Genomic DNA, 23,523 nt, shown 5'->3' with positions numbered 1-23,523 from the left:
AGAAGAGACTCGATATGTACAAAAAAAATGTAGGTATACGTTTAAGAAAATGTGAATAATTCACGTCATGTGATCACTACGCCTCCAGCTAGGGAAAAATGATTGACACCATCTTGTACTAACATTTCTTCCTCGCTACAACAAAGTAGAATTTTATTTCGGTTTAACACTAAACCTACCGAGCCTTAAAAGTAACTGGTACACACATGTTCCCGTATAAAAATGGCGAGACTGATTTTATTTAGACTTTGTGCGGCTCCTATTCTAATACATGCTGTACTAAAGGTATTTACACAATCAATTCTTATAAAATCATTTTTATTGCTTCATTAATTGTAAAATAATAAATCTGGAACCGGTCATTTCGATCGGTGGTGGTAGGTTTAGTGTTAAAGGAAAGTAATAACATACATATTTCTCAGACTCTGTTCAGAATCTGCATGCCGAGTCTGACTCGGCATTGTGGGGGTTAAAAACTTGTTAAATTCGGAGTCTTTCCGGCGTGCTAGCGAAGCGGGCTACAAAGGCGGACAATATGGAAAGGAGCAAGTGGAAAAGAGAATCCAGTTGAACGAGTGGACGACGGTCTCGAATAAAATCGTCGCGGGAGGAGTCCCTTAGAGGAGAACGACCCGAGATAGAAGTCGCGCGTCGGTGGGACGAGGGAAAGGTGTGGATGGGAGAGAATGGTCTCTAAACAAATTAAAATAATTGCCGCGACTCGATGGAGAATCTTGCCGGTTGGCAGAAGAACGTTTCCCATGAATACGGCCGGTGTCGGTGGGACGAGTGCTGCACGGCGGAAAACCCAAAGTTGGGGGGGGGGGAGGGTTCTCGGAGACAGGTCCAGGAAGGGGACCGACCGCTCCTGGGACTCTTAAAAGGAGCTTAACTTCGCGCATAAAATTAAGGCATTGTAATTGCAGACGGCGTCGCCACTGCGGCAGCACATTTCTCTCTTTTCCCGCTGTCGTTTTATACACCCCCTCCTCCCCTTTTGGTCCTCCCGGCAACCTTTCTCCCTAGACTGCCAACCGCCCTTCCTCCTCATCTTCCTCTTCTTGCCTGTGCGCTTCCCTCGCGCTTCCTTTTCTTCTTTCTTCCACCACGTTCCGCCCGACCGGAAAATATAATTTGCGCGAGTTAACTTTCGTGCCCCGCGTCCGGACCGTTCCCATCCTAAAGCGATTTTTAATCGGGGCCGCCGCGAATCGAGGAACGCGTACCACCGACTTACGTTGATGCTCGGACTCTTCTTGCGGGAGATTAACTTTTCTAGCATTCGGGAAAATGGCCGCCGGGTTTTCTGGGACTAGAGATGATGTTCGAATATAAAATTTTTCAAAGTTGCAACCAGTCGAAATATCGGAAATATAGAATTCACTTAAATGAGAAAATTATTTCTAACGCTGCTCTACGAATAAGTTCGAGATCCTCCTACGAGAAGATCGGAAGAGATACGGTTAAAAGGGGCCCCAATAAAAAGTCCCGGAACGTTGTACAAGCAAACAGAGGAGAGATTAGGCGAATTTCAGGATTTCCGCTCGACCACATCAGCTCGAGAGCATGGTAATTGGTTCGAAGAGATCGACAGAGGTGGATCGTGCCGGGTTAAAAGTTCGTTCGACGAAAGGAGTTGTCCGTGCAGTGTATATATACATACGTATATGATGTTTGTCCGTCTGGCGGATAGTTATGAAGTTGCCCGTGTCGTCTGGGCCGATGGAAAGAGAGAGATAGAGATAGAGAGGTAGAGGTAGAGTCGTTCTCCTCCGGGGCATTCGAGTCTCGACCCGGGCTCTGATACATCTTCTAATGCCATCTCGGCGAGCTCGATCTCCAAAGTAAAAGGTTATCCGACTCTCTCGGTCGAGTGCACTTCCTCTCGGTCTCTGTATTGAGTTTGAAGCGTGGGCCGGGGCGAACTTCCTCGGCTCGGACCCCGCCGACTATGACGAATCGCGAAAGTTCCCTGAAAAATTCGAGCCCGGCTACCTAAGAGCGGCTGCGCGTGTTCGAACCGCGCTGATCATCCCCTCGTCGCTCATCCCGCTCCTGTCTGTTCGCTCTTCCGGTGTCGAATTTCCCGTCTCTACGGGAATTATTAATCCACGTCGTCCGCTGGTCGTTTTTTTTCCGAAAAAACGGGATCCGAAGCAGTGCAAAGCGAAAATTAAATTTTACCTCGAAGCGAATTCACAGGACTGTATCACACAAACGAATGAAAAATCGTAGAACACCGTAATCGACATCTCGTTCATCCCAAATGTTCAATTCACCATTGAAACAATCCTGCTACCTCCCCTGCATCCATTCGAACACATTTCCGCACAGCTCCAACAATAAAGCCGCCCTGCCAATAATAATAATTGTAAAAAAGGGTGGAACAATCTTCCATCGGTTGCGATTCGCGGTTCGTTTATCTCGTTCAGAGGAAATGCAGGAAATCAGTGCCTACGCTCGATTTTGCGCGGAAAGCTGGCAATTGAATACTAGTGTGAGAAGTCGATGCATCGGTTCGTCGACGGGTTCGTTAGTTTCGGTGTCTGGGGAGCGGTAGATCGAGCGGAAGCTGTCTTCGGGCAGAAATGGACGTCGGGAACAAAAGGTACGAGGGGACGCGACGCGACGCGTGCGCGATATTTTCATATTCATCGCGGTTGCGGCTGTTTACGAGGGGTAGATAAGGGGGAGAGAAGAAGCCCTCTCTCGCCCCGTAGCCAGACGAGAGTTCATGTCCGGCAGCGATCCGGCGTGTTTGCACGGATGCAAATAAAGCGTAAGCAGATAAAAGACTCTCCGCTGTCCGCAACGTGGACGCTCGTGTCCGTGTCCGCCAGCTCGTTTTTCCCGCCGCCCTTTCCCGCTTCCTTCTTTCTTCCGGCGCGGCGCGCCGGCGAACGTGACCAACGGCAATTGCAGTTGTACACAACGCTGATATACCCCGCGTCATCCTCGCTCATCCTCCTAATCCCACTCGGCATGCGCTATTGTCCCGGCCCTCGTCACGTGGAAATTTCAACGGCGAAACGCACCGCGACACAATGTTGCGATACCTGTTTACCCGTCGCAACGCATCGAATTTACAGCTGCGCGATCGAAACTTCGGCTCAACCCGGCAAATCTGCCTATCACCGGACCATCGATTACTCTAAAATTTGAGCCTTGATTAACCCTCCCTTATTGTTAGCCATGGTTCGGCCTAATCTAGCGGATCGCTCGAATCATGTATGTACTCGGTCTCTGGCGATTAGTTTAACGCTTTGCTTATTGGAAATTCATTGCGAGCGTTCCCGAGGATTGTGTTGCGTCAGGATGAGCCGGTGGCGTCTTCTGATGGAAGGAAAATTGATAATCGGCCATCGAGATAAGAATTTCTTAGACTGTTCGCGGGAGAATGAGCGAACATCGCGAGATAGAAAGATTTGTAGTTCATAAACAAATGAAAAAAGTCGAGTGGCTGTATCGAGAATTCCAAATGCAGGAGCAGACAAGAAAAACGCGGTCCCTTGTAGAAGCGTGTGAGCCAAGTCTAAAAAGGCAGACTACGAGCAGCAACGGCGACAAAAGAGGCTACACAACGGAGAATAGAAGGGAAAGGGAATAAAAAGTCGAGCAGGATCCCGCGACAGAGGCAGCTCCGCGGGCGCGCGGACCGGGATTCATGCAAAAAATATTTGGCAATTTTTCAAGTTATACATTACAGAAAAAAGTCGGTACTCGAAAGTTTCGAGTTCCAAGCGTTCATCGGTGGCCGGCGGCTACACTTTTAAGCACCGTGTACCTACATACGCCGTAACTCTTGAATGAACAAATATTTCCATTTCAAATTTCAACCCCGGAGAATTTGTTTCTCCGCGGAACTTTCGCGTCGACATCAGAGATTATACAATTTCATGAAAATGTTATGAACGCGTTTCTTCTCCCTGTCGATGCGAATGTGGGAAAAATTCGGTTCGCGGAACTTTCGCAATTTTCGTTCGAATTCATCGGTAAAGTTCCGCGCTTGTAGTTTTCGAGAGTGGAAAATATTCATACCCGGCGCATTAAGCTTTCAGATTATATTATATTCGACACTGCCCGCCTCTCGATAACCTCCGTGATTTTCAACGGTTCGACAATTAGTTTGTTTTAATTCGGCGATGAAAGCGTCCACATTGAACCGTGGAGAGTGTCGGTGTTTTTCAATATTAATCAGATAAGAGGAGTGGGGCACAAGTCCGTCAATTGGTTATTTTTATTATAATATGAACAACATTTCTCTAGCTTGTATTTATTAATGTAGTATAAGTTAGTATGAACTATTCGACGTAGATGTCGCCCAAGAATAAAGGTGTTTTCCTCGCTTAAATCAAACAATGCCAAACAGTCACGTGCGAGGTACACACGTACAACTTTGAGGTTACCCTGAGCGTGCAATAGTTTACAAGTTATTCATAGATTCTGTGTTGTTATTTTAGGTATGTACAGAAATATTGATGTAGGTTTACATTAAATAAACCGGTTTTATTGTATTTTTTTTAATTTATTGAGAAAAACACTAAGATGCACTTGCCCCGTAAATATTACTACCCCCCTTTCATATTTCAGCATAAAAGTACTTGTTTGTTTAAAAATGGATAACTATAAAACTAAACAATATAATTTAATGCAATAAAAAGCTTTTTATAGCAGGCTTGTTAATCATTCTTTTCTTGCCCCGTAGCACTTGAAACAAGGTTCGAAAGCATTTTTAACTCTCAAAGACGGACTTGCTCCATTTTCGGGAGAATGTTAAGAAATGTTAAGTTTTTACATACCAGAACGAAAATACATCAGTTTAAAGTTCAACTTTGCAAAAACTATGGCGCACTTAATGATTTCCGAATTAAAAAATATTTTCTGTGCTCGTTTGAGAAGAATGAACCGGCATTTAATACTTTTCTTTAAATCTCTCAATATATGTTTTTCGTTTCATCTCGTTTTCCGCTAGCTCGGAAATAGTTAAGCTGGCTTTGAGAATTGTCTTCATTGTCAAAGAAACGAGCTTCGTTCTTAATCTTTTTACTGTTTATTAGTGCCATCTAAAGAAAGGCATCGAATTTAATTGCAAACCTTGTCCTTCGCCTGCAGAACATTGTTCGCCGATTCCCGGGGAAGGCGACGAGGCTCGAACGGATTTCCGACAGTGAAGTGTCGTCAAATTAACGAGTTACGGGGAAGAAACTCGTCTCTGCTCGGCGAGACACAAGGGGACGTGGGAAACAGCCGGAAAACGAAGTGCTCGGATCGGAGCCGAGCGAAATATGTAAAGGAAGTGGCGTCGTTCGCTAATTAATCAAACTGCTGGAAGGAACGCCTCGCGCCGGCGAAAATGCATCGTCGCTGGTTGAAGAAAACTTCGCGATTACTTCCGTACACGTAGACGTGTACAACATATTCGCGTATCGACGCGCAGCGAACGGGAAATTAGTTTGCACTGGATATCTGTGCTCGGCTGTTTACCCGGCTTCGCGAACGTCGATCGAAATTATACGATATTTGCGAGCCTCCGGTTGAACGTCCTCGGCGACGTTACGGGGCACCGTATCGGTTACGGAAGTCGATTCATCGGGGCGAAACGAGCAAAATAAAAATCGCGAACGGGAAGCTCGCTCCGTGTTCTCGTCGTCAAAGGTCTATTTAGTCTGTTAACGGTTACCGCGATGTCTTCGATCGCTGGAAATGGTTCTAAGGCAAGACGATGCTGCCGACAACCACCTTAAATAGTGAAAGAGAGAATGTCACTTTGAGAAAAAAATTTTATTTTTCCTTTTTGAAGGCTGCTTCAAGGTCATTTCGTGTTTCTTTTCCTGTGTTTTTATAATATCCAAACAAAAATATAGTATTCCATTTAAAATACACATAATGATCTCGAAATCTTGACAAAAATTAAAGATAAAAATTTTGTTGTTGCAGTGACATTATGCATAGATACTGATGATAAATCTCTTGGGAAGAGGAAAGGGATTCATCAACTCGTTTTCGTCTGTTCTAATCCATTGCTACGCTCGAACTCGTTAAGTTTCAATAGGATCTAAAAGCGTGAAAGGCGAAATCACTGTGGTGTGTTTGAACTGTACAGTTTCGGTCTGATCACTTAAATTATTTTGACTTTACGGGATTATTTCGAGCGAGATGGTTTGTAACACCCAACGTGTGTTTAACAATATTCTATATATAGTGTACGGTTTTAGGAGCTACTTGAACGTACCTGAACAGTCGGAAGTACCGTTAATGCGATAGTTAATTTATTTTTCATGTGTAATATTGCTGTACGAAGGTCTGCAGTATTATTAGGGGTGCATGGGGGTGGTGGTTCGATAAGCAGTTGTAGTAGCATGCAATACTCCCTCGAGATAGTAAATTTCGGATATATCGTAGTGTTCGTTGTAAATAGACGACGTGTTTATACTGCTAACAAGGTTTACCAGCGATAACAACAACTAGAGTAACGGGGTCAACGAAAACGATATTAAGAACTGTTCGAAGTTCCAGCTTTGCTCGCTTGGGACATCGATCGACACACTGTGACTTCGATGTGGTTCTCGTGTGTTTCGATAGGGGGTGTCCCCAGTTTTAATAGCTGCATTCACATATTCGGAGTCTAAGAAAATAATGTCATAATGAGGTGGTGTGAACTATTCCGGAGAATGCAGTAGAACAAGTCAGTGCATGATCAGACAGCTACTCGAAATTATTAGAATCAATTTCTTTAATTATCTTGAAAAAAATTTTCAATTTCTTGAAAATATAAATTGTTATTAGAGTTCCAACATTCCTCGTTTACGTGAAGAAAGTTCCAACTCGATCCAACAATAGGTTGGGAAGATAAACATTCATTAGTTTGTTAGTTTAGTTTTCCAATTCTACAATGCCCTTGTTTGTGTACAAATAATTGTGTTGTTGTTCCGTGGCTGGCACCCCCGGACACCTGCCGATTTTCCGAGGATTCTTAATAATGGAAACCCCTCCATTATCCATATAATCGAATAAAAACGCAGCCTTTGGACGCTGGCACCCCTTAAGGGCCTTGAGTACAACCGATCCGCCTTTTATTCCTCGTGTTCTTCTCTTTCTATTGCTTTCCCAAACATCATTTTTTTATTACCACGCTTATATTAGCTTGCCGTATCGTTGTTGTTGTCGTTGTATGCGTCAAATCTTGTAATCGAATTTTAAACCACGCAACAGCCTTCTCTGAAATTTCCACGCATCAATAAAGAATCTCTACAGGGAGTACTAAAACAAATTAAAATGGGTATTTTCTCCATTCGATCAGATTCCGATTGCTGGAAGTGTATTTACCGTGTCGTATCGCGTCTCTCGGTATCGTTTCGATCCTGTGCTCGATTTACCTAGCATAAGAGGGTGGTTTACACCGAGGTGAGACGAACAGGAGCGGAAGAGAGGAAGATGGAGGATAAGCGAGCGTTCCCATATTACACCGGAGATACATTGACGGCTAAGAATAAGGGCGGGAACGCTCGCGGAGATGTTTAACGTACCCGACACGGTGAACGGGCGAAAAGGGAACAGGGAACACAGGCGCGTTGTGTTCGTGGAGGCTCGTGTAATCGGATATTATATTATATTCACCGATCGGATTGATATCTCTGTCCTATTATGCGACGGCATGAATCCCATTTTGAAGAATGCCGGGCCGTGGTTTCACAGTGATATTTGAATAGAGGGTGGTATAGGTGGCAGCGTGCGCTGGGTGCTCACGGCAAAGTGGCAGCTAGAAACGATAGGGGTGTGGAGACTGAAGGGGGTGGCTGAGCATCAACTGCAATCGAGAACCAACGATTTCGTTCGATCGAACGGGAAGTTCGACCGTAGCCGATTTCCATGCACGGCCCGGGCTTTTACGTCTGCTGACTTACTCTCTTTCCATCTTTCTCCCTCTCTCTCCCTCTCTCTCTCTCTCTCTCTTGCTGTGTCGATCTCTGTTGCCGTTTCATGGAACGAGAACGTTAATTAAGAACCGTACAAAAATCGCTTTAATCAAGAGATTAACTCAATTTTTCCGAAGAGGCTTACTTTGTTTCTGCGCTTGGACTGCTCCAATTACGAAATTAAAATCACCTGATTGCTAGACACTCCTTTGCGGACTGTTTAACTTACTCTGCCAGCCGCGGTATATTTTTTAGACGATGATAAATGTATAGTTCTCTTCAGAACAGTTCAGTAGAACAAGTCAGTGCATGGTCAGACAGCGGTACTTGCATTATCGGAATTATATGTATTGGTTCTCAATTTTCGACAGCATTAATATTTGAACAGAAAAAATTTCAACTGTGGATCAGACAGACCTTCCTCTTTCCAATGAAAAAAAGTTTCAATTCGATCCGACAAATGGTTTTCGAGATAAAAATTCATAAAGACCAGTCTACCGTCAAAAATAGACAAAAATCGCAATATTCCAGAATCTGTGTTTTACAAATAAATAGATCGGTGAACAATTTTTCGGATTCAGAACAATAGTATTATGTTGGTTCAAACCTTCCAGTTGAAGCTAAAAAAAGGATCATCCCGATCCGACAAATGGTTTTCGAAATAAAAATTCATAAAGACCAGTCTACCGTCAAAAATATTCAAAAATCGCAATATTCGAGGATCTGTGTGTTTACAAATAAGTAGATCGGTGAACAATTTTTCTAATTAAGAAAAACAGTATTACGTTGGTTTAAACTTTCCAGATGAAGATAAAAAAAGGATCATCCCGATCCGACAAATGGTTGTCGAGATAAAAATTCTCAAAGACCAGTGTTTCCTCTGGAAAATGGAGAAAAAAGGTTGCCCGCCGCAAACTAAAATGAATTTTAATTTCTGAAAAAGAGAATGAAACTGAGCCGGTCGAAATCACGTGAAAGAAATAAGTTTCGATCACGCTCGACGGCCCAAAGGAGGATCTCCACTTTCGCCAGGTAGAAAAAAGAAGAGTAGGACGAAGAAAAACCACGAGGATCGATTTTATCCGCGACTCGTTGACGAGGAAGAGCGCTTTAAGGAATGGAAGAACTCGAACAAAAGAGTCGAATCCGGCTAGGTTCGCGGGGGGTTGAATCTCGGTGGTGGTGATGCGGGGGTGGGAAGAGAGGCGACAAGAGAGGGCTTGGAGGGATCGGTGGAGGCGTGGAAGAAAGGGAGGGTGACAAAAGAGCGTACCGCTGGAAAAGGGTGGTGATTGGCGAAGTCCACAATGCACTCGTTTCGCGGCAATCCCAGAAGACGGATGATCGTTCGATCTGTATCGAGTATTTCCCCCCGGTCTCCCTTCCTCCTCCTCCTCCTCTCTCGCGAGCGAGCGAGCGAGCGGGTTTCATCTCTAAGCTCTTTCGATTTCAATGGAATCATTTTCATAGCTCCGTAATAGATCGTTTCTCATTCGATGGGTATTCTTCCTGGCGAACTCTGGTGAAACGGGACGCGGTGTGTCGATCGCTGGGGTGGGCTTGACATTCATTCCCGTCGATTCACGAGGATAGCGGAATCGAACCGCGACTGTTACACAGATTTTTCAAAGGGATCCGTCGATCTATCGATCGTCAACGTCTCGCGAGACAGGATCGTGGAATTAGCTGCAGGACCCGGGAACACTCTTCTGTAACGAGCTCGGCGCGGAGTCGGTTATAACGTGCGAATCTAGTCGAGTGAAATTGTTTTTATTTTAGTCGGTTGCGGTCGAGTTTTAATTGGTTTTCTGTACGAGCTGGAACCATTAGATGCAAGTAAATTAATATTCCGATATCGATTTTCCAATTGTTCTTTAGAAATTCGTATGCTCGGAACCGTTTGTCACATCGAATTGAAACTTCCTGCATTTAAAACAGTAAGATCCGATCTCGAACCAGAATTTTCCTGCACCAAGATATATACATTCTAACACGGAAAATTGCGAAAAGATATAACACTGATAACTGCGTGCGCTGCTAGCTGATTAAGCACTGCCTTGTTCTACTGCACTCTCGCGAAGATCCGCGCGAAGACTGTATACGCGTATTTTATGCGGCAGTAAATGTACAGCTTAACCAAGTTTTTGATCACCGCATAAAATGCATATACACAGTCTTTTAAAACAGTCTTTGCTTATTTTGTACGAGGATCTGCCATACTTTTTTTAGTTGTCTGCTTCAGAGTTTCAAACGGTTCTAGTTTATTCCGTAAACTTCATTTTAACTCCATTTCTTTAAACTTTCTACTGTTTCAAATTGCAACCCCCGACTCATTTCTGCCAGAAACGTATCAGATCCGTTATCCGATAATAAAAGACAATACGAGGCACACACTAAGATAGCCGAATAAGTAAGGAAATAGTAATAATTCGGAAGAAGAGAGATTTCTAGAGGTTTCCCAGAGGCTATCGGGAGGCTTCCCAGAGGTAAAACATACGCATGTTCAATGGCAACCGCGTTTCTTCAAGCGCAGACAATGGAAGACCGACTAATGAAAATTGGAACCGGTCGAGACGGTCCGCGATCGTTACGGGACGACCGGGTTCTCTTCTTTGCTCGACGAAGGAGGACAATGGATTTCGTAAATCTCCTTCTCCGTCGTCCGCTCTAATATAATAATTCTGGCGGACGTTCTCGCATTCTCCGACGTCGTAAATACGGCCGCCGATTGTCTGGCAAGTCGAGGCAAGGCGAGGCAGAGCTAGGCAGACCGAGGCAGCCGCAATCTAGTAAAGAAATCGGATTCGTAGCTCTCTGTGCTTTATGTCATCGATATTGGGCGACAATTACATTCTAGCAAACATTGAAAACTGTGACAAAATTGCATAATAATAATAATGTACAGGGTGTCTCACTTAAGTGTCACCTCTAGAATATCTTCTTTAATTTTGACGAAGTAAAAAGAACATTTTTTATGTGGAATTTGAATGGTTTGATAGGGATGGGATGAAGTTCAATATGTACTCACGAATCCGAGTCAATTTCAATAACCAAGTTTCATTTCATGGGTTTCGATTACTACTTGAAAGCAATATTGTTTCAATTTTATACAAACTGATATCGAACCTCGGAATGAGTACTTAAAAGTTTCGAAAAGATACTTATAAGTACTTCGATGTTGAAAGGAATCGAATCTTTCACAAGTAGTGCTCGAATCTTGGAAATCAGAACTGCATAGTAGGTTTTAAGCCTTTTCTTAAATCCGTAACTATTTAAGAATAATATTTCCGATAGATTATGAAATTATAGTTATACATGTTAAATTAAATTATGCATTGGAGGACAAAATCAGGGAATTTCCGGTACGATATTCATAAAAGTTTCGAATCTGTTCGACCAAGATTCGAATATACTTGCAAGTATTATTTCCGTTTACCAAAGTACTTGTAAAAGGTTCGAAACTGTCTGGCATAGGTCCGAGTATACTTAGGAGTATTATTTCTGTTTTTCGAAGTACTTATAGAGAGTTCGAATTCAATCAATCAAAGTTCGAACCTGTTTGCGAGGTACTTGATCCCATCCCTAGTATCAAGTGGTCAGAATCCCTTAGGGGTTGTTTTTTAAATGTCGTTTTTTCTCGTAGTATTCAAGATCATCTATGTTTCTTTTTTAAACAACTATTATACATATATTTCCGTGTTGCGTCGCGCGTAGCTCGTACCAAAATGCATTCAAATATGTACTCTGACACGACGTTCAAATGGCTTTGAACTCGAAAGACGAAGGTCAAACTTATAATTTTCGGTTTAAAACGCTCGCCGAGAATTCTGGCGCGATTTCGAGGGGTTGTTTGAGGGCGAGAATATCGGCGATGCATGTGCAACGCAACGGTGGTCGATTAAACGTCGACGCGTCCATGGTAACGTTCCTGATCGAGAAGTTAATTGACCCGTTTCCGCGACGGCATTGTGGTCGACTTACGTGTAGAAGCGGGTCTACACGCGTCTTGCCAGCCTGGAGCCGCGTTTCACCGGCTCGAATTATCGGTCCATTGTCCACGCTGTTACACAACAGGGTAACGGGCCTCTCTCGTACGCGGAACGGTACGGATGAACCAGCAAACCGTCCCCCTACCATCCATTATTACAAGCTATTGTTACGCGTCGCTCGGTCCCCGATTAACCGTTATCGCGGTCGTTGGACGTCGCTTAACTAATAGCACCGCGAGTCTACTCCGAGAATTTCGTTCCTTCGGACAACGGATCCACTCGCCGATTTTTCTCTCTCTCTCTCCTCTCTTTCTCGTTGTCGCAGTCGGAATCGTTTAGATTAATCGCGCGAGTCCCGTGCACGCGGTGTCTGACTATGCGCGCACCGCGACTACTGTCACGCCCTGTCGGCTATCTGGGTCATACTACGCGAAATAGACCGCTTTTTGCGATGGAAGCTTGATGGGATGTGGTGCGTGGGAAATTAGGGGGAGTTGAAGTCATTATTTTGATGTCGTTTAATTGGTTCGTGGAATATAGGCCTCTAGAGTTTGGTATTTTTTTATTTGTCTTTTACAAGAACAGCTCTTGTACGAATTTCTATCTCGGCAACCATTTGGAGGAACGAGGTCAGGCTTATTCTGCGTTCATCTGTTAGATTCGACTATTTTTGCTAATAGGAAAGACTGTGTAGTCACTCGTTTATTGGCGAAACACGGATCCTTGAATATTGTGGTTTTTGTCTATTCTCTTAAACAGGCATGTCAAACATCCGGCTCGTCGATAGGTAGTTTGCGGCCCGACCAAGAACTTTGAAACTGTTGATGACGATTTATAGGTTTTACACTCCGAATTCACCCTTTGGCAAATCAATTTCGCTCATTAAGAATATTTAAAAATAATTATTCATTTATTTTGATTAGATTATATATTTATTTAGGCACACGTGAACGGTGTCATTACTGCGAAGACTCAATACGCTTCAATAAATATGTATTTTCATTTCTGAAATTTATTAATCAGAAAATAGCTACACTGAATAAACATATCTACATTATTCTATACACAGTTTTCGCACATTACAAAGTTAATGAATTGGTAATTACTTTTAAATAAGTATTTGATGTACATGTTGCAATATGAATAAATTTAAATAAATTTCGTCTTATTTTTTCTGCAAAAACGTACTTAAAAATACTTTATTCGTAAAAGGTTCAATTTGATTTACAAAAGAGTGAAATTGATTTGCAAAAGGGTGAAAATGATTTAATGAAAGATGAACTGTTATGTGAAATTAGGTGTATTTCAGCTATGTTCGGTAGCAGTGGCAGCACATACATATATGAGCGAACCACTATCTTCAACGTTAAAAAATAATAAAACTGCAGAAAAGTGAAGATGAACAGACCAGCGTGTGTACAATCAATTTCGAAAATAATTACACTTCATCAAATTCAACTGAAAACATTCCCAAGTTTCTTCGAAACAAAAATGAAATAGTTTTATTCAAATAAAGTAAACTTAAAGAAAACAACTTTTGTACGTATGTTACTTTATATGTGTAACAGCAACGTCGATAAAAAAATGTGTTTCCTTTTTATTACGAGTCTGCTTTTTTCCATTGCGGCCCTCGAATTAATTTATAATACATAATGAGGCCCTTGGTGGTAAAAGAGTTTGACATGCCTGCTCATAAAGTTGACTTTGTGAATTTTTATCTTGGAAATCAATTACCGTATCAATTCTTTCCATTGAAATGTTAATATTGTAATATCAAAAATGAATAACGAGTTTTTGTTTATTTTCGGGAAACCAAATTTTTCTTGCAACGGGCATAGTTGATACCGCCGAAGGATGCGGTGTCCAGCGACGTCATCGAATTCCGCAACGATCTCGTTTGGTTTCTTTGCGAGACTAATCCACGGAGTGATCGAGGCCCCGAACAACGTTTCGGAACAATCGTTTTTTACGGCGCACGGTCGTTCGAGCGAACGTTATCTCGTCGATATTTACCGTGCCGGAATCGAATCCATAGTTAACGGTTTATTAGCTTGTCATGAATTAGCAGCTGTCATCGTCCGCGCTAAAAGAGATGATTTATCGATATCGACATCAAACATACATCGACATCATTTATCGAGGACACGGGGAAATCGATGTGGAGGGGGGTTACGGACGGAGAGATAAAAGCGGCGTGGACCGATATCGGTGCTTGGAAATGCAAATCAGGTCGATGATCTGTGATCGGTCACCATTTATCTATCGCCACGGCACGGCGGAGGCTAGGGCGTCACCAGAGCGGCGCGACGCGCGGTCATTTCGTGTGTTCCGGGTTATCATTAAATCTCCATCGCATTCATAGAACTCGCTGACCAATTATTGCGGTCAGCTTACACGAATAATCCGAGCCGCGTCCGTGCGGTTACCTTTCCCCGTTACCGTGCCCTCTCTCTCTCTCTTTCCCTTTTGCTCGAATGTCTTGTAAAACGGCCATTGTGCGCGACCTCCCTTCTCCCGCCCGTTCCTCGACCTCGTTAAAAGTCCCCGATAGTAATCGAAACGATTATCTGCTATTCCGCTGCGAACCGGAAACCTTACCGAACGACTTCGACTGACAGACACCGGCGAAACCCGATTCTTCGGCTCCGGTCGAACAGCGTAGTAGAACGAGTCGATGCTTAATCAACCGGCGTCGCTTCCATTTTCTCGAGGTAATTTACTCGCAATTATTTCATCTTACAACGCTGATATTTTGCCGAAAAATTATTTGTGTGATAAGGCAGAGCTTCCTTATTCGAATAAAACAAGTTTCAAGTCGATACGACAAATGGTTCCGGAAATAAAAATTCCTAAAGGGATTGATAACAGGGACCAAACGTAACAGTTATTCTAAAATTTTCTACGATGAAAATCATCGATAAAAAGTTGATTATCATTGAAATTTAAGATAATCTACACAAAATATAAAGAAAACAATTCGAAGAACAGAATGGTTAAAAAATATCGATTTTTATATAATACTTTTTCGTTACAAGTAACGGTTAATAGTGTCCAAAAAATTGGATCCTCCTCGATAATTGTTATCGATGAAAAAAACTGTTTCATGAATGAATTTCTCTCAACGATAACATTTTCCAACAAGAGAAAAAATTTTCGTTTACTTATAATCCTTATTTCTAACCGATACGATCTTTGTCGATGAAATACTTGTTATTCCATGACTTCTTTCTCTTTTGTTATAACAGTTAGGGTCCCGGATTGATAACATGACGAATCTATGGAGAAACATTCATTCTTATGCAGTGTTACAACACCCTCATTTATTATTTAAAGATCGCTTACCGGATTTACGATGCTGTCGACGCAAGCATCAATCTTCCTCCACTCTAGTATCGATTCTTGTCTTTCTTTATCGGTAGTAATATATCATTCGAATATTATTGAAGAAGACATTGCTGTTCGGACATGTTTACAAAAGTTTCACAAAAGTAAAAACCTTCAAATTCTAGTGAGCATGAATAAGAATTTCTTTCTTGTCCTGCGTTGTGTTAAAAAATGAAGTCTCGGATCTTTAAAATATTTGTGTTCACGTTTTACACTTTCCCTACCCGTGTTTGTAATAAGTGCATAAAATCTACTCGTTGCTTCTTCATTGTTGAGCACAAGCACATTAGACAGACGGTGCTTTCTTATTTTTATCGGCCTCAGTAAAAAAGACCACTCGGAGAAGAGCTAAACTGGAAGCCAAAAATGTTAAGCTACAGAAAATTCCAAATCCCCCAGCCAAAAAAGACAGTATCCCGACGGCGGTGCTCGTTGCGATTCGCGTCGCGGTTCTCCGAGATTCGCGAGGTAGCAAAGTTCTTTGGCCGCACGCGGTTTCTTCGCTTTTAGTATAGCTGCCGAGCAATTAACTCTTCGCAGATTGTCGCAGTATATTCCAGGGCGTTGAAGCACCCTGCGCTTACGGGGGAGGACTATTACATTCCTGAATGCGCAAGCAGTTTCTTTTTAATCCTGGCACGCGTTTAATAAGCGCGGTGTTGTCCGTTCCGTGGGAAGGCAGGATGGTTACCAACGCTGCTGCTGCTGCTCAGAATAACTCGTTCTCGTCTCTCTCTCCTTCCTCTTTTTCTTCCTCTGTTCAGCCATAAAAATCTTGGAAAATTCCCCGCGAAAACTATCGCCTGTACGCGCCCCTATTATCGCGATTCCCGGCGTTTGTGGAAATTATGAAAACGCGAACAACACCGCGGTTTCCGTGTTTCCATTGGAACGATGCCGTAGCGGAATCTCGATGGAGGAGAAAGCGATGTGCCTCGCTGCGAGCAACTTTGCATTCGAACGCTTTCTAATTAAGTCCCTTTCTCTCTCTTTCTCTCTGTTTCCCAGCCGGATTTGCATTTCATAAGGGACGTTCATTTACTTTACGACGATGAAGCACATTAATTACAGAACGACCGTGATGGGAACGTGTATCGCGCGCTGGCGGAGCTATTTGTTATCCAGATCGTAACCGCGTATCCTGTGTAACTTCATTTATGCAGGTATACACAGCTGTACCAATGCATGGCTAATAAGGGGGATTGATCGACAGCCATCTTGAAACTCGTGCTATCCGCCCCGAGAAAGTGAGTCGTGTACCACGCGTTATCGCCTCCTTCAGCCACTGAAGGGTGAGACATCGATCCTACAAAGTCGATCCTGACTCGAGAGAATTCAATCCACGAACGTTGTAGATTGTGTAACCTGCGGCGCTTAGTACAGTGGCCGAAATAATGATAGGTTCACTTCAATTTGTTGACATAATGTTGTGTTCAATGCAGTATTTTTGATTTTACTTGCTATTATTTATTTATTCTAATATAATTAACGAATTACACACAGCTCGATTGAACAACACAATGTTAATTAATCTTAATGTTAAAAAAATCGCACAATATTCTACAACCACACATTTTACACAGGAAAGATAGCCCTTCTAAATGATATTAACGGCGATTTATCAAAAAAATTTGTTGCTCCCCGTGTGATGTTCTAAAGTTGCACAAAATTTTTGTTAACCGTCAATGTTGTCTTCATCTCGCTATAACTTTGTAAAACACCAACATATCAACAATTTGAAACAGAGCATCTGAAACTAGCGGTTTCAGGCTTTCAAACCATTGTTTAACGATATCGATACGGCAATATTTGACGGAGTTATGATCACGTGAAGTGGGACGAATTTTTCGGGTTCGCACAAGTGATCCCTTAATTCTTTTGAGGAGTGTATTTTTGAAACAGGTACATCTTTACACTAATACGATTGATAGTCGACTGACTGCTTACACAATGTGTACAACACATTTTTGCGAAATAAAAACAAATGCCACAGTACACTTCCGAAAACGAAAATAAAAGTAGAAACAGTAAACCAGCCGACGCGGCCAGTGAACCTATCATTATTTCAGCCACTGTATATTCGTCTATAGCCTAACTCCATTAATTCTATTAAACCAAACTACATTTTCGATAAAATATTTTCCGGAATTGTGCCAGTAGAATTTTTTTGGCGACCTCGCGGAATATTCGCGAACTACTTTTGTCTGGTCGGGTTGTTGAAATAACGTGGACGCGGGTTCCGAACCGTCGCGTCGCGAAGCCTAAGGATTCGCATGAATCCCAACGCCGTGCTCGCGAGCAAATTTAGGCTGCGTTTATAGTTCCTGACTCGCGTGCTTTTCGTCTCGCGTGCTTTTGGTCTCGCGAGACAGCGGGTCAGAAATTTCGAGCGGGGTCGACGGGCCCACTGTGCCCCCCGCTGTGCGTGGCACAAAAAAAGGTCTCCGAAGATATCCTACCGCCTTAAAGGAAAGCTATCGGTAGTTTACCTAAACGAACCGTGAAGCCGTAGAGACCTTTTTTCGTGCCTCGCACAGTGGGCCCGTCGACCCCGCTCGAAATTTATGACCCGCTTGTCTCGCGAGACCAAAAGCACGCGAGACGAAAAGCACGCGAGACAGGAACTATAAACGCAGCCTTATTCTCCCCGCGGCCCGGCCCGACCCAACCCGGTCCGCCGTTGGCATCCGTTCGCAGAGATTAAATATTAATATTGAATTCTGCTTCTGCAGCACTCGACGGGGCACGAATATCATTGGCGCCTTCGAACCAAGACATTTCGAAAGTTTTTATCGCGTCGAGCACCGCGTACGAGCGCCGGCGAACCATGAACGGCTCGCGAGACGAATAAAACAGAGTTTGCGCCGCTTTTATGCATTTTTCTTGCCCGCGGAGTAAGACCTTTTTTTTACGAGCTGACGCGTAATGCCCGCTCGGGAAAAGTCCCAGCTTGCAACCCGTGATTCCGATGTAGCACGGATCCTCTTCCGTTGTTTCGCGTGGCCCACTTCCGGGATTGATCCCGGAAACGCGACGCCTTCGGACATCCTCGCGACTCTTCGTTTCGATCAGACAATTCCGCGCGTTGTTTTTCTGTTGTCGACGTAAAATTCGATTTGGAAGATTTTCGACTGCGGTCCTCGCCGCTACAATTTCCACTGTTGTTCGTTCGCCGCGTAACGTTCCGAGCAATTTTCTGTTTTGTTCATCCCGACGGATCAAACAATTTCCGATTCGGTGAATGAAACAGTTTACCGGTTTATTTGGACGGCTGTGTGTAAAACATTTTTTATTAAAGAATCGTTGAAAAATATTTAATACTAAACATACCATGGTTTTCTATTCCACAATTATTGAAATTATAAATGTCCCTAATACTATGAACGTCGCTGACTTGTTCCACTGAAACTCTGCCGCATTCTCCCAAAGGGCATCCAGCTAAAAATTTTTATTGCGATATTTCAAAGCCGCAAGAGAACGGAGAAATACTACTCTTTGAACACAATAGGCACCGTGAAACAAACGCGAAAGGTTCATCAGTGCTGTCAATAGCAAAATGCTTGTCAAATCTTTTGACCATGTAAATAAAAAAAAATTCTTAATTTCGCTCTGCTGGAACCGCACTCCCAGCCACATTCTAGTTACAGTGGTCTCACGTTGGTTCTCGATTTATTTCTGCGCAGCGAACGGAATCGAAGCGCGAGCCAATGGTAATTTCTTTCGGTTCCAACAATCCTGCAACAGTGCTCGGTTTTTGCGGTGGCGATACAAGGGCACACGCGACGACAGACTCGTTGAATATATCGGGGAAAGAGCTGCGTGGAGATTTAAAAGGTCTCCTATTCTCTCCTCTCTCTTTCTCTCTCCTTCCCTCTCATGTACCCACACTCGTAAATAACAATGATGGCTTACCTGTAGAGTGGCTCGCCGCTGTCCTCTTTGAACCAGAGCACCATAGAGACGGCATCGTTCGGCTCGCGGGGTTGTATATTACAGGGCAAAGTTGCCTTCTGGCCTGCCACCCCCTGTATCGACTCCATTGGTACTGCAACACATTGACAGTGCGTTCAAAACTTTCCCTTCCAACAAACGAGGAATTATGACCCTAGAAGAATTACTTTGAATCAGAGTTGGCCAAACATCAACTAATAATTAAAAATTACTGATAGTCTGTTTGATTGTTAGTCAAAACTTTAAAACAAGTTAGTTGAAACTTCTTGATTAGTTAGTCATAACTACATGGCACTAGTTAGTCACAGCTCTAAGTAATCGTTAGTTATTGCTTATTAGTTATGATTAATCATTAGTTAGTTTAAATGATCAATTAATGTAGCAGATGGAAAACTGAAGACACGTTTCCTCTCGCAAATGCTGCAAGTTCACAGGTTCGTGGGACCATTAAAAAATTTTTCTCGGGAATGAATCTACTCTGGATTTGAAGATTGAAGCTTCCTCTTTACAACAAATCCTTGAAACTTGATCTACGATTTCTTTTGGCTTGTTAATGGACCAAAAAGGAGGCACAGGTTTGGTCTCATGCTGTAACTTATACTACTGTTGTACAGTTGACAGTGTACCCATTCAAAATTCAATAACTCGACCAACAAAAATCGGACATCAAGTTTTAAGGGCTCGTTGTAAAGGAAAGACTTCGCTCTTGAGATCCGTGGTAGTTTCAGTCACGAGGAACATTTTGTAATGTCTTTACAAACGTTCCGGTGCGTAGCATTTTCGTGGAACAAACTGTGGAACTAATTCAAAATTTCCTGCCGTCCACGAACAAAGAAAAATCTAATTCGAATACGTCGATGCAATATGTTTCCGAAATATCGGTATCAGCATCTCCGTGACAGACACGAAAGTCAGCACACACTAATTAGCAATTCCCGGTGGAACAGTGGAAAGGACTAAATAATGAGAAAGCGAAAGAAAAAACCGCGTCGGGGCAAAGGGACAAAGGGATAGAGAGAAAACCGGCGTGTTCGAGTCGAAGACAAACACAAAGGGAATAGGAGAAAAAGGACTGGCGCTCGCGCGCTCTCGTCCATTCATTTCGGGACGCGATATTCGTAATTAATTCTCCGTTCGTATCGGTGTGGCTCGGGGGCGAGAGAAATGTATCGACGTCTCGTTTAAAAGGCTTTTATCGAGGTCGCGGTGGCGAGCTTCAAGCACCTTTGGAATTAAGAATTATGACGTGACGGCGTGGCACAGCGCGGCGTGGCGTAGAGCGCGGTTCGGAGCGGCCGAGTTATGGATACTTTTCTTCCCGAAAAAGGAAAAATCGCCGAACCGTGATCCATTACCGCGAAGAGAGAGAGAGAGAGAGAGAGAGAGAGAGAGAGAGTATCGACGGTTACGTTAATAGGGTGGAAATAATTTATTGGTTTTTCGCATTCACCCTACGGCGTATCCGAGACGACGCGGCGCGTTATAAAATACACTTTAACGGTTCGATAGGAATTGCGCGCACGCATGCGGCTCGTTTAATCTTTCGTGCCGCGTGAATCGACGGGGAAAATCGTGCGCGAAATGAATCACCCACCCCCACGAGGAAAGGAAAACCGGCCACGCAAATCTTCGACGCGGTTCTGCGACAACGCGAGCTTTTCATTTTCCCGGGCGTTAAGAGTTGTTGTCGCAAAATATGCTTAATGCCTCTAAAATAAAAATGAAATTAGATTTGCCATTTGGTGTTCGACGCGTACAGCAAGTTGACATCGAGTGGGACACTTAAATATTGTAAAAAAGCGAAAAAACCTCCGCTAACTGAATTCCACATGGAGGAGAGATTAAAGTTTACAGAATATCATATGTCATGGACCGAAAAGTGCAAGACGGTGATTTTTTCTGTTGAAAATAAATTTAATTTGGACGGCCCAGATGGGTATTAATATTTTTGGGACGATCTGCGTGATGAAAAAAATGTAAAAATGAAAAGACCCTGGCCATCGAGGAGTCCGGACTTAAATCCGAATGAAAATCTTTGGAGAATATTAGTCCGAAAGGTATACGCGACAATGGAAAACGGTATAGCACTGTTTCAGAATTGGAAAATGGGATTAGAGAGCCGTAGAATATTTCACGCAGAATATTTGAAGTTATAAAACACAAAGGAGGTTCAACGAAGTACTGAATTATTTTCATTTTTTTTTAACTTCTTATGTAAAAATACATAATGAACCTATGTCTATTTCGCAACTAAAATTCAAGTGTTGTAATAGAAAATTTGTAATTGACATTAATTAACACTGTGTTAGTCAATTGAGCTCTGTATTTCGTTAATTATATTGGAATGAATAAACAATAATAAGTAAAATAAAAAATACTGCATTAAACGCAAGATTATGCCAACAAATTGAAGTGAACCTATCATTATTTCGGTCACTGTACTATGAAATTGATACAGTTTATCTTATAAAACCTGAATACTCTCAGTTGTCATGGTTACTGCTGCTGCATTATTTTCCTGGGTCTCTCGAGTGCCAATTAAATTCGATACACTGAATGCACCCGCCTAAATATTACATCTAAAATCTAAACAAAATAATTACACGAGTCGCGCGATGTTCAACGCTTCGGAATTTACATTTTCTCGAATTTACGTGTTGAAATACCTTTCCTGAGAGACTGCATAGAACATACGCAGCCCCTGGCTATCCAATTAGGACCACTCAACATTTTCAACGTTATTCGTGTTTTTAGTCAAATAGAAAGACCCCGAGTGAATTTTTATAACAGAGTATATTAACTAGACGGACCTCGGGGAAAAAATTTGTTCTCCTATCAGACTTAATCTACATCGAAATTTTTTAAGTGGTTTGCTAGAACCATGCCTGGAGTGACAGAATTGGTTAAAGGATCTGTCCATTCTGTTGCTACATAATGTTTTTCTTAACCAGGAGAAACAATTACCGCTGTTTCATCCCGTAAAAATGTCGACGATTTAATTTCGGATTTGGCAGACGCTTCCATATGATATAAAGAAAACACATAACATTTCATTTTTTTAAAATTGAGGGACACATTCATTTTTGAAAAAACAATGCATATATAGAAAAATTACAGACGCCGTTACGTTGCTTGCAAAAAACAGTATATTTTTTTCTAATGTTTACTATTTGCAAGAAAAGCGTTGGTCGATTGGTGGAAAACGGGCGACAAAAAACACGGTCCAGATCGAATTTTCGAATTTGCCGAGCGTGAATTCAGGGTTCGGGTGACCGGCTACCGATGGGGCTAGCCCAAACGGGCCGGTTCCTCCGTGATTTAGCCGGACAGAAACGAATTTCTGCATTACAGAGGGCGTAAGAGCGAGCAGTTTGCGAGGGCACGTACTTGCCTAAAGTCGTTGTAACGCTAACGTAAATGCAATACGTGTTTCCACGGTGAAATACATGCAGCCCGTCGCGCTGCCGACCCTCGACGACGGGTCGACGGGCGACGGGTCGACGAGAAATGCCGAGGCGACATCGACTTAAACGAATTTCACCGACAAACTCTACCGCGTAGTCGTCATTTTCTCGTGAAACTCATTTTACGCGACCGCTCGTCTAGCTAGCTTGTCTCCCTCCTGCATCAGCCACACACCAGCCTGTGCTGCCTCGAGAGCACATTTTAATCCGGCCATTGTCTCTCCATCCGGCGACGATTGAAAAATTCTACCTGGGTACTATAGCGCCGTTGTTCTACGACGAAACAAAAAGATATTTCGAGCTGTGTTGGATTTCAGGGGATGTCGCGTTGCAAATACTGTGATCGCCCGTAATATAAGCTTTCGACCCAGCAAGCACTACTTTTGGGAAGAATTACAGTCCTTCTTGCAGTCGAACACATTTTGTAAACGGGGTACGTGGTTATACAAAGTATTTTCTATTTGCTACCGCACCGAAACATTGCTCCACAATTGATCCACGATCGACAATGAAGGATCAAAAGAAGAAAATTTTTAATATTGACACATGATTTAGGATTAATATTTTCTTTTAAAATTAGTCCAGTCAACGAAAAGTTGCAGAGAGAAATGGAAGGAACACAATTTTTAACTTTGGGTCTTTGTTTGGACTAATTTGGATTAGTAGAAGATCTCCTTTTTCGGTTTTCCGCTTGTATCACGGAAACTATGCATCCTAGCGATAAGACTATTCCATACAAAATTAAAGCTGACAAAATGTGCCACAAGATTGATGCGATTCAGTTTTTCGCTATCTCGCATAGTTTCCGAGATATCCGCG

At 42.8% G+C, this 23,523-nt stretch overlaps 1 protein-coding gene across 3 annotated transcripts in view; it reads right to left on the bottom strand.

Annotated features, from left to right (window-relative positions):
* Positions 1-23,523, bottom strand: part of LOC143210516 (hemicentin-1) — a 188,898-nt gene that overhangs the window by 129,205 nt on the left and 36,170 nt on the right. For all 3 annotated transcript variants that reach the window (XR_013009270.1, XM_076427417.1, XM_076427418.1), the window contains exon 3: positions 19,202-19,334. Coding sequence is in view for 2 of the 3 variants with exons in the window: in XM_076427417.1 (XP_076283532.1) it covers positions 19,202-19,334 (133 nt within the window). In the remaining variant the exon portion in view is untranslated. The remainder of the gene's footprint in view (positions 1-19,201; positions 19,335-23,523) is intronic.

The sequence above is a fragment of the Lasioglossum baleicum genome, chromosome 7 (assembly GCF_051020765.1).
Source record: "Lasioglossum baleicum chromosome 7, iyLasBale1, whole genome shotgun sequence".
In the NCBI taxonomy this organism is placed as follows: domain Eukaryota; kingdom Metazoa; phylum Arthropoda; class Insecta; order Hymenoptera; family Halictidae; genus Lasioglossum; species Lasioglossum baleicum.
This window is presented reverse-complemented; position numbering and strand designations above follow the sequence as displayed.